The following is an 11,768-nucleotide window of genomic DNA, read 5'->3' as shown; positions in this document are numbered from 1 at the left end:
CTCTATTATAAGAAGTAAAATACCTCTACCTTCTTATATATAAAGGTTAATATTTTAGGGTTTTATTTTTATTTTTAATATACTAAGTAAAATTAACTAATAAGATATAACTAAGATATATTAATACTTATAGCTTGCTTCCTTTCTTTACTTTTTAACTCTTTATCTTAAATAATAACTAAGCTATAATAGCTCTTTATTTACTAATTAATCTCCTTTTCTATCATATTTCTTATAGCATAAAAAAATCAGCTAAAATGCCTTTTATATATTAGGTACTTATAAAAATCAGTATTAGTAGGGCTAACTTAGCCTGGGATAAAGCTCTTAAAATTAACTTCTATAGATTAACAAAAGTTTTAAGATGCGTCTTTTAGATCTTGAACCCTTTACTGAAAAATTCCTTCAAAAAACCTCTCCATATCATCCACATCTTCCAGCTCTCCAATCCAGCTAACATATTGATCCGGCCGGACGACCACAACACAGCCCCTAGTAGTATCAATGCCATAGCTTGCATACGCCTGCCCATGCCCTTCATGGTATGACACGTCGTCTACAAAAACCTTTTCATAATCCCAGCCATATTCTTCTGAGTAAGGGTGAAAAATGTCCGGCAACGAGAGCAGCTCAACCTCGTGTCGGGGGGAAGAATGAACAGTCAAGATTTCGAAAAATGAGGCCAACCTTTCATCCTCTTTAGGCTTATAATGGTTCAAGAATGAACTAGGCGAGCTCAATGCTTTTCCAAGAGCTGACAACCGCGAGAACTAGGAAGGATTAAGAACATCTCCAGCGAAGACGACAACTCGCCAGGCCCCAGTGCTCGGCATCAGTTCTTAGAGATACCATGGCCTCGCATCTGACTAATTTAAAACCTTATAACTTGGTATGCGCATTCCAATGGGAATTTTTAGAGCAAGCTCTTGCTTCCCAATCGTCGCGACGGCTCCCGTTCCATTCGCGTTTTCAATAGCCTGGTGCTTAGCTACAATAATACTTGCACCGTAGTCGACAGCGCAGCCGCTAGCGAATAGGTTGCCTTTGTCAAAAACTTGCTTAAATGTCTTCAGGTCTATGCCCCCTTCATCCAGGACGTCCTTGGCAGGCCGGCCCGAGAAGAGGCGGGAAAACCTTTGATCAAACTCGATCAGCTCTTTTGCGATTTACCTCCGTTCGGTAGTGTATGTCGTGAGAAGCGATCGCTTCGCCCATCCCTTGACGACAGAAGCTAGCTTCCATCCCAGATTGAATGCTTGAGCCACGGTGGTTAGAGTCGTATGATACTGAAGGAGATACTTGAACTTACTGTCATGCATACTAATATTCATGCCTTGACCAGCTTTCGGGCTGTGTGTGTGCACTGCATCGCCAGCAAGGAAGACGCGATCATATGCATTGAATTTCGAGCCCACTCTTTGTCCGATGCGGTATGCAGTCCACCAGTGACAATGCTTGTAGCTGAGTTTGTAAGGCGAGAGGATCTTGCTGGCCGCTTGGACTAAGGTCTGCGGCGTGATCTTAAAACGGTCGATCTTGAAGCATGTCAGTCGATGGTAGCAATGCCAATGTGGGTTAATCCAAACCGCTTACAGCTTTACCGTTCTCATCTACCTCTGTGACCTGGATGTAGAGCCTGACATATTTGCCCTCTCGAGGAATGACCATCATGCTGCCGGAGTCCGAGTGAATGGCGCAGCGATACCTAATGTCGGCTGATGCGTGGCGTGAGTGTTAATTCTGCAAAGTGCTGAACAGGGTTAAGACTCACGAAAGTCCGTAATAGGAATTATATCGAGCACGCCCCTATTCCATCTAGTCAGTAGTCAACATATTGGTTTAGATATGCAACGGTACTGACCATATGTAATCTATCTGGTCACCTTCCATCACGGATCCAATCTACCGCCGGGTCCACGAGTGTGCTCCGTCACAGCCGACCACATATTTAGCCAGAACCTTCTCCGTGCGTGTCTCTTTGGTGGCTTGCGCATTCTACAAGATCTCGTCTATGCTATCCGCTGTGAGATTGCTTCTATAGAGTCCGTTTGGAACCCTTGGCTCTCGCTCATCAGCCGGAACGTGAGGAGACTTAGCATCCGGCCTAGGTAAGCTGCGAAGAGTAACCGAGATGGGATATTCATCGCTTTCAACCTTATCGGCATCAATAGTAAGGGACTCTGGCATCACACCGTATTCCACCTCAATGCCACTGAACTTGTCGATGTACTTGAGCAGATGGTCCTCAATACGTGCTGAGAGTTGTTAGCAAAAGGTCTGAGGCGATCACCAGGGTGTCTCTGGTACCTTAATATAGAGTTGCCTATTGGAAACGACTGAGGCCAGGCATTGTATCCACAATTCTGTCAGATCGGTACAGCTTCTTGTTCTCACCTGGGTTCTAGGAAACAATTAGCAACTATTTCGGATCAAGACGAGGTGTATAGTCGTCACCCAGAATTAAATCTCCAGCATGTGGTTTGCTTCCCGCCAAACATCCTAGCCGAATCCAAGAGAGTCGAATATCTGTCCACAAGTTTGTGAGTTTCTCATCTTAGGATAATCTAGCAATGGGTTGGGCTTACTTTGAACGTCCTACTCTGCAGACCATCTGCTTGCCTGGTGTCCTGTAAGCGATGGGGGTTTCCAGTGCTCCGGGAGGCATCTTCTCACCCGCTGTTTATTCTATTAAATCGCTTGTCGACGATGCGAGCCTTGATTCCAAGCCGAGCCAGCCACGTCATAAGCATGAGGCTGAATATTATTGTGAGCCAGGGCTTAATTGGTGAAGGGTCCAGTTGATGCGCTTACCCCGAAGGCCCAGCTCCGATCACGAGCATATCGATCTTGGATTCGGTTACTGAACTCATTGCGCACTCTATTTAGGGGACTGTGGTAGAGAAATTCGGCTTGAACCGTACTCAACGATTCAGGTTCAGTCTATATACTTGTGTAGTTTTAATATCACCTACTCGTTCGAACCGTAATGGGCCTCAGGGTGCGGAGGTCCCGATTGGTCCGCGGAGATTCCAGACGGATACCAAAACACCGCTCTATATTCTAGAGATTGGCCTCGGCTTTGGCAGCAGAAGCAGCCATGATTAATAAAACCCGTTAAAGACATATACCGCTTATACCAGTCAACACACCATAACGAGGTCCTAATCCATCTATGGAACACTTCGCTCCTTATGGCTTAGCCCTTACAGGCACGGCAGGGTTGAACGGCAGAGATGGTTAGGTTGCGGGGGTGGCGTCGTACCGGCCCCCGCATTTCAAATCTGCCTGATCTCGCAATCTTGCTGAAATGCCGCCCCAGACTCCGCATGTTTTCAACGTCGTTCATGACTTCCCAGGTGACAGCTTTTGAATGCTACCAAGACGGCATCAGCAGCTAGATCGGCAAGATGACCAGTGCCGTCTCCACAAACATAGTGGTTGCTTCCACTAGGACAAGGGCGGTCCGCAAGAAGGCCCACGAGGCTTGTGGGCGCTGTCGGGAGAAACGGATCAAGGTGACTCAAGCTCTGAGAGGCCTCGGATTACGCTGACAGTTGTCCCAGTGCAATGGTCTCCAGCCTTGTGATCAATGCGACAAGAAAGAGGTGCAGTGCGTCTTTTCCTTTGCTCCATTGGCTTCGCCAAGCGGGCATGAGGTTCTTGTTGAGTACGTCTCCTCCCGAATATTGCGCTGCGACTCTAACATTTTTGAAGGAAACTGGATCTCGTGCTTTCCCGCCTCGACAGGATCGAAGAAGAAATGAGCCGGCAAGCCAGGATTTTTGCCCACGCTCCCGATCCGAGCCTGCAGAAGCCGAGGAAGCACCCTTCCGAGAGACGATCCAGCGGCGTTGCTCAGTTGAACGAACAGACTGGGTGCTTCGAGTACTATAGTAAATCCCACTTCGGACATTTGGACTCATCATCCCATCTCACAGCGAGTAAGACAAACCTCGACGTTCATAACCGCTTCTTTTTTAGACAAACGGGTCAGGCAGCTTGACGACGTTTTGGAGGGCAATCCGCCCGCCAAGCGGCGCCGAAACGACTTGGCGGCCGGGCAACAGCCACCGAACGACAAAAGCTCCGACAGTCTTAGGCTAGAGGGCCTAACAAGTTTCTGTGACTACGTTGTCCCGTTAAACGATCTCCGTGGCGATCGATACCTGCGTGAACTCATCGCCGGCCGCCATATCGATAGCTTCTTCCGCACTATTCACATCTTCCTCCCCATTCTCGACATCGGTGCGTTTAAAACACGATACGGCTCGCTAAGGCATCTTTTTGGAGACCGAAGGCTTTTCATAGCTACTCTTAACGATATAAGGCGACCGCAGTTTATCTGCTTGCTATATATAGTGCTTGCACTCGGTGCGCTATACGAGGATAAGCGAGAAGACAGCTCTTCCTGGGCTTCGTGGTATTTTGCAGAGGCGCAACAAATGCTGGGGCGTCTATTGGATTCTAGTAATATACAACTAGTCCAAGCTGCCACCTTTCTGGTTTGCAAATCCACACTCCCTCACTTAATCATATCACACTAACCAACTTCTCTCAATAGGGCGCTTACGCCCAGCATACGATCAAACCCAACCGTAAGACACTCTTCGCACCCTTTTTTAATTTACTCAAGGTCTAATTAAACAGTCGCATACATCCTTAATGGTCTTGCGACTCGATTGGCATTCTCAACCGGACTTAATGTTGAGTCATTGCATTCGTCGCTCGGAGTCGATGCCGAAGAGGCGAAGCGCACGTGGTGGGTTATTTACATCCAGGAAGTGGAGCTCAGTCTTAATGCTAGCCGACCCATGTCCCTACGCACTTCGGAGATGAATATAGACTATCCCACTGTGCAGGTATGGTTGCCGTGTTACTATTGCCATCTCACTAACACTCGTCGAGCTTCCAACCAACGAAGAAGCCGTGACAGACTCAGCCCAGGTTGCCTTTATACTATACCTAGCAGAATTCGCCAAAATAATTCGCAGAATCATCAAACTTGTACCGAAGCTCTCTTGTCTTAACCGTTCGTGCCAATGCTTACCATCTCTTCAGTCTGCCGAGTCCGCTGAACCGAGCTCGCTCAAGCTGGAACAGAGAGAAGCGTTGCGCCAGGAATTGGAAGGTTGGAGGGCTTCGCTTCCTCCTTACCTTGCCTTTCCAAATGTTAGCCAAGAGGCGTACAACAGCTATGATCCCGCTTACTTGTACAACTGGAAAGCGAGACAACAAAGTAGTCTTCGAATACGTAAGTCGTCTCGTCAATATTCCGCTCAACACGCTGCAGCAAAGTAGACCTCTTGTTGAATTGCTTACACCACCCACAGACTATGACCTTGCAAAAATCATCCTTCTCCGAGGCACCATCCTGAGAAAGCCATTCGACCGCCATGCCTTAGCCAGCAAGCCATTGTCTGGCCTTCACCAATCGTTCTATATAGATGCGGCCAGGGACACAATACGGCATATTCACAAGCTGTTTATATTAGCGCCAGGACTGAGGCGTTGGAGCTACTACTATTTCTATTGCCTGCAGTCCACCCTTGTTCTTTTGCTCAAGGTTGCCGACGATCAGCATTCTCGAAACCGCCAGCAGAGACATGCCGGTAATCAGCCCAGCTCACTGTCACCCCTGGAGTCTGACCCAGGAAGAGCGGAAGAGGACAGGAAGCTCTGCCAACTTGCTGTTGAAGTTTTCGAATCCATCAAACTAAAAGCCTCACAGCGCTGTGCTGATATTATGCGCCAATTTCTTCACAAAAGGTCATCGCCGACCCGTAGAGAGCGAGGCCAGGGGCTCTCCCCACCTTTGTCACTGTTGTCGGGACAGCACGAATCTGCACACGACGGGGCCTCCCCCAGCACTACTAAAGATAGGCTCCCCGGGGCAGAGCGGGTTAGAAGTGTCGACGGCAGTGACAACACCTCTCCCCAAGTGTCCTTAAACGGGCTTCATGTCGATCTTTTCGACGCTTTCTACAGCAACGACTTAAGCCAGGATTTTAATTTTGACCCACAATAGGCATTCTTTGGCCATAAAACTCCTCACGCCTCATCTTCGGGAACAAGAATGGAGGGGTTGGGAACCGGTGACTGGATAAGCGGCAGTATGCCTCCTTGTGACAGCTCTCGTCAGCCAGATTGGTCGGTTGAATGAGGATACGTGCAGTAATAAACATTAAACAAACCTTGCTTTGGGTAGCTTTTGTTGATATTGATCGGAGCCTTGCTGATCGCTCAGTGAACGTTAATGGCACTAGTCCACTCTGGATCAACCGGAGAGTCCGACATGTTGCTCCTTCTCCAACGCAGATATGTTCGCAAATCAACTAGTATCTGGCGGGGAGACAACGCAAGGTAAGGTTAGTGCGGAGCCCAGTTTCTATCAAGTATCAACTGGCCGAGAACGCCAATTCATATACACCAACCTTGGCAACAAGAGCACGGTTGAGTGATAGAACCCACTGTCGGTCTGCCAGTTCTAAGCCAGGCAACCTGATCCGCCATAAAGCATATATGCTAGAATCATCCGCCCGAATCAAACGCGTTCAACGACAGGAATCACCAGTTTACCACCTAGAATAATCCTGTTTGTGCCAGAGTAGGCTATCCGGCCTGTTTGACCCGACATGTCGCAGGGGGGGAGGGGGGGTAATCTCCTCCTCATCGCTTGCCCGTAATGCAAGGGCAAGCCTGTGGCCAACTTCGACAACGATTGAAGTGGGGGGGGGGGGTGGGAATCTTGATGTTGTATCGCTTGCCCTCTTCGACAGCCGCCGGCTTCATCTGATCTAGCACGGGCCTGTTGGTAGTTGACTTGCTTGACAGCGTGCGGTGAGACAAGCGGAACGAGCTTCGAAGAAAGGACACGGCAGGCTTATCATGATTGCCACGCAAGACGAGCTTTTCACTAGTCGAGTCGATGACAAAAGTAGATAAAGATGTCCATGTCCTTTGCGTCGGTAGACACGGCTAAGTCAAGATTGGGGTAGCCCAGGATCTCAAAGTCCTTCAGAGGCGCGCTCTGGAACAGGTCCTTTCCAGTCAATCCGGCAGAGGAGATGGCGTCGTCTTCGGACGAGGCGGCGAACTCATCAAAGGAGAGGGCCTCGTCGGGGGCTAGATAGAGAGAGGTGTAGATAGTGTCCTGGGGAGGCCACGACTCCTCGACACGATAAGAGTTATTGGTGCCTCGGCGAATGAGGAGATCGATCCGAGGGGTTGCTTCAAGTCCGTTGTCTGTCTTGCCCTTGAGAAAGTAGTCGAAAAATATAAGTTGTCTTTCAGTTTGCGCTGGCTCATAGTAGGAGGCAATATGATTGCCCGTGTGTATCTCGAGGAACTTCCACCTTGATGAAGACCTCTCAAACGCTGCTAGATTTCCCGGAAAATGCACCTCCGAGTCCATCCAGTTGCCGGCAGATAAGATGGGCACCTTGAGTTTGGACAGGTCTCTTGTGCGGTCGAATACGGGCCATGGACCCTCGCTTCGCCACGTCTAGTTGGTTGCGAGGCTGCTGTAGTCAAAACATTGCTTTCCTAGCTGTCCCTCACTCAGGCCCGCACCCCTTCCACATTGGTGTCAAAATAATATTGTCGAACCAGTACTTCTGGAATCCCGAGTGCCATACACCACCCTGTCGACACACTTCGCCGTACATGTCGGTCAGACCTTCGTATGGGGCAATGGCGGCCAAGTGTGGGGGTTAGAACATCCCTGCCCAGTAGCAGGCCATGGCGAAGTAGCTGATGCCGGTCGTGGCAACCTTACCGTTTGACTATTCTTGGGTACTGGCCCATTCAACAACATCATAGGCATCTAGATCTAAGTTAGCCACATTTAGGTTTGCAAGCAGTGAGATGGACGACCGGTACCGTGTCCTTCAGAGTCAGTCATCCTTGGTGAGTTCTGTCCGGCCAATGCCGAGTGGATCGAGAACACCGGGACTTCCGCCGAATTCTCTAGCATCGACTCTCACGATGGCATAGCCATGTTCTTTGCACTATATATTATCGGACGCTCTACCTGGTGCACGGGAGTTTGGTGTATGCCTCTCCCAAATGATAGGATCGGGAGTTTCGAAGTATGCGTGCGGCCCAAGCAGCGCGATGGCTCTGGCCATATGGGCGTACATGTCGGTCTGAGGGAGGCCAAAGTCTGTAAAGTGCACGTCTTTTCCATAGGGGCCGAGCGTCAGAAGGACAGGGAACTCTCCGGCCTGCCACGAAGCGGCAGATAGACGTTACAGCAGAGGACAGAGCCATCTCTGGTGGGAATGTAGATGTCCTTAATGCGCTTGTAACCATCCTGTATAGTTTCCACTGTCTTGCGACGCGGGACTGTTTAGAATGCCTCTGCATATGGGAGACATGACTTAGACGTGTGGAATAGCGAGTCAGTTGGTAGAGTTTTTCTTCAATTGAGTGAGACAGCGGATAAAACGGTTACGAGATTTATGGAGTCGGTAGATAATTATTAATGATTATAATAAAAGTACAATGAGCGGGAGGGAGTGTTACTAAATCAATTGGGCAATGGCTTTGCCGCACTGAAACCTTTATCACGCCAGTCAGCTTCTAAAAGCCCTCCCGCGGGATATCCGCGTTGACACATAGCTCTACTTCTAGCTGCGTGTGGGGACTCGGCATATCCGCAGAGGCATTGTATTACCTGTGGGGTTTAAGGGCACAGGCGAGCTAACCTAGTAGGTCAGGTTTGCTATAAAAGTGTATTATAGTTATAAAATATAAAATAGCTAAAGAGTAATAAGAATATTAAAATTTATAAGAATTTAAATAAACTTTAACTAAGCTATATAAAAGTAAAGTAATAAGATAAAAGTATTTATTAGTTTTTTATTATATTAACTTATAGGATAAATAAGGAGGCTAGCTAAGAGAGCTAGGCTCTAGTTCCCTATTTAAGACTTAGTAGCTAAACTTCTATAAGACGTTTTATTACGGCCTAATATATCCCCTATTATGTATTATTTTTATTCCCTATATTTTCCCTTCTTAATATACTAACTATAAGAAACCTTATTTCTATAAGTATAAGGCCCTTACTTAGACCTTACTTTTATAAATATAAGGCCCTTATTTAGACTTTATTTCTATAAGTATAAAGCCTCTTATATATATATAATACTTATTATATCTTAAGTAAATACTTAGCCCTTAAGCTATTAATAGACTTTAATTACCTTTAAGACCTTTTTAACCTATTATTAAGATATAATTCCCTTATTATATAATAACGCTGAGACTCTCTATTAATAATAAACCTATATACCTAATTTATTTCCTTAGAAAACTCTAGATATTATATATTAATAGCTTCTTATTTAGTATATTTCTATATTATATTATATAATATTTATATTATTAAATAATATATTTTCTAATAAATAGAATACCTTATTTATTAGATCTTCCGCTAAAGGATTACTATCTTATAATAAGATATTACTAAGTATTACTAAACTTATAGCTAAAATCTAATAACTTAGAGGTATAATTAATTAACTCTAAGATTAACTATAAAGCTAGCTTATAATACTTACCTAGTAATAATATAATAAAGATCTAAGAAAAATTATTAAACTTATAATATTTAAATTATTTATAGAATAAGCGTATAATATTATACTTTTTTTTATTAAAATAAAGAGATATTTTAAGCTTTTTCCTTAATATATTACTATTAATATAAAGAAAATACTTTTTATTATATCTCTTCTTTATAGAACTATTATAATATAATTTAAATTTATCTAGAGAAACTTCTTAGAGAATAAAAATAAATCTAATTAAGACTAAGAAATTATTAATATTTTTACTAATTAAAATAATTTTAAAGTAGCTATTAAAGAAATATTTAAAATTATTAATAAGGAATAATAAGCTATTATTAAACTTTATAGCTTAACCTAGAATAAATTATATATTACTTACTCTATGATTTTCTAATAACTTATATCTAAGGTTAAATAAGATAATAAAGCCCTTATAAAGATCTATTATTAAAGACTTAAAGAAAAAATTAAGGATAAATTATATAAAATAAATAAACCTAATAACCTTAATTAATATATTAGAATAGCTATTAAAATTAATAAATAATAATATAAATAATACTAAGAGAAAATAGCCTAGAGAAATAAAGGCTATACCTCTTAATTTAATCCTTATTACCCCGATAAGAATAATAAATAAAACTAAGAATAAAAGAATAATAAAAATAAAAATAAAGGAAATACCTTATATAATACTTAACCGGGACTTATAGATATTAGGAATATCTAATAAGATAAATCTTATATTACTTATTATAACTGTAAAAAAAAAGGATATTATAAGAGTAATTATTTATCTTTTATTATAGCTAAAGGCTAAAGACCTTATTAAGACTAATAGGTTAATTAAGTTACTTAGTAAGAGAATAAAAATAAATTTACCCTTATATTATCTTATAATTTATTATAAAATAATAATAATAAATAAATTATTACTATAATAAAATATATTAAAAAAACTATTAAAATAGATATACTTATAGATCTCTATCCTAAGAATAATAAAAATATTATATTTTATACTAATAACCTAGAACCCTAAATAATAGCCTAGCAAAAAGAATAATATTAACCCTTAGTTTAAGAAAAAAAACCTATTAAATAAGCCTAATAATTATTAGATTAATTTCCTATATAATATACCTATTAATAAAATTACCCCGCGTAATAATCTATATAATAAAATATATATAATTAGATACTCTTTATATCCCTTAATTAGATATTATAAAAAGATATTAAATTAATTAATCTTAAATAAGTTCTTATTTAAGAATACTTAAAATATAATAAAGAGATTACCTAAGTTCTTAATAATAAACTATTAAGTAAAAGATATATCTAGCGAACCCTAAATTAATACGCTAAGATCTATAAGAACCTTAATCTTATATTTAAGTTTTTAATAATTTTAATAGAAAAAGAATAAAAAAGAATAAAAATATAATAAATACCCCCTTTTATAAATAATTATTATAGATAAATATAATTAGGTTAACGTACTTGATAAGTGAGCTGTACAGACAAGTGAGCTGTACACTTTTCTTAGCCTATAAGATTAAAATCGCTATAAAAATACCACAAACCATTTGATCAATTAAAACTACTCACTATACTCTTCCCCAGACGTCTCAATCACTACCTGACAGGTCCTTGCATTATGGCCGGGCTGGCCGCAGACACCACAACGCCGAACCCCCGGTCGCGCCGACCTTCCTTGACCACTACGTCTCGATGATTCGGCTACTACCTGCGCATTAGCATCCATTTGATCAATTGCCTGCCTTCCTTCCTCTACTGTCATTACTCCTCTTTTCTGCAATCTAGTCCTTTTTGCCCTCCGGCGCCGGCTTAGTATCTCATTTGCCTCTCGAAGGTCTTTAACCTCAGCCCTTAATAATGCAATCTCATGCATATTTCCCTTTACTGCCTTCGTAAGAGACTTCATAGCCTCTATAATTGACTCTGGGGAGCTGCTATGATGCCTTCTAATTCGTCTTTCGAGGTATTCAGACTGAGATCCGGCCTCAAGCACGGTCTTTGGGGTCCTTGAGACCCAAGGGGTGGAGGGTTCAACCCCCTCCTCGGCAGGCGTTGGAGTCCGTAGCTGCACATCAAGCTTTGAGACCACAGCTTCTGGGTCAAGGGGAACAAGGCCAGCTCCTTTAAAAGCCCCCCTGATATTTCTTT

The 11,768-nt window shown here is 42.9% G+C and overlaps 4 protein-coding genes across 4 annotated transcripts; 1 reads left to right on the top strand and 3 right to left on the bottom strand.

The window, feature by feature from the left end:
• Positions 1-389: 389 nt before the first annotated feature.
• Positions 390-2,870, bottom strand: NECHADRAFT_89551 (uncharacterized protein; the record flags this gene model as incomplete). The annotated part of the gene is made up of 11 exons (XM_003039004.1): positions 390-770; positions 879-1,134; positions 1,171-1,255; positions 1,310-1,535; positions 1,594-1,715; positions 1,772-1,806; positions 2,000-2,255; positions 2,395-2,401; positions 2,586-2,619; positions 2,674-2,754; positions 2,812-2,870. 11 exons carry the CDS (start codon positions 2,868-2,870, stop codon positions 390-392), a joined length of 1,542 nt encoding a protein of 513 aa, XP_003039050.1.
• Positions 2,871-3,407: 537 nt separating this feature from the next.
• On the top strand, positions 3,408-6,025 carry NECHADRAFT_89550 (uncharacterized protein; the record flags this gene model as incomplete). Its single annotated transcript, XM_003039005.1, has 9 exons — positions 3,408-3,515; positions 3,564-3,667; positions 3,715-3,941; positions 3,982-4,245; positions 4,360-4,502; positions 4,562-4,595; positions 4,648-4,859; positions 5,059-5,251; positions 5,331-6,025. 9 exons carry the CDS (start codon positions 3,408-3,410, stop codon positions 6,023-6,025), a joined length of 1,980 nt encoding a protein of 659 aa, XP_003039051.1.
• An 888-nt stretch (positions 6,026-6,913) lies between these two features.
• Positions 6,914-7,664, bottom strand: NECHADRAFT_89549 (uncharacterized protein; the record flags this gene model as incomplete). Its single annotated transcript, XM_003039003.1, has 2 exons — positions 6,914-7,501; positions 7,653-7,664. 2 exons carry the CDS (start codon positions 7,662-7,664, stop codon positions 6,914-6,916), a joined length of 600 nt encoding a protein of 199 aa, XP_003039049.1.
• A 2,256-nt stretch (positions 7,665-9,920) lies between these two features.
• On the bottom strand, positions 9,921-11,382 carry NECHADRAFT_89548 (uncharacterized protein; the record flags this gene model as incomplete). Its single annotated transcript, XM_003039002.1, has 8 exons — positions 9,921-9,932; positions 10,084-10,105; positions 10,329-10,337; positions 10,556-10,570; positions 10,738-10,750; positions 10,881-10,899; positions 11,082-11,110; positions 11,190-11,382. The coding sequence occupies 8 exons, from the start codon at positions 11,380-11,382 to the stop codon at positions 9,921-9,923; spliced, it is 312 nt and encodes a 103-aa protein (XP_003039048.1).
• Positions 11,383-11,768: the final 386 nt, after the last annotated feature.

This window comes from Fusarium vanettenii (genome assembly GCF_000151355.1).
Source record: "Fusarium vanettenii 77-13-4 unplaced genomic scaffold NECHAsca_218_unmapped, whole genome shotgun sequence".
Classification (NCBI taxonomy): domain Eukaryota; kingdom Fungi; phylum Ascomycota; class Sordariomycetes; order Hypocreales; family Nectriaceae; genus Fusarium; species Fusarium vanettenii.
The sequence above is the reverse complement of the archived record's forward strand: the minus strand, read 5'-3'. Positions and strand labels throughout refer to the sequence as shown.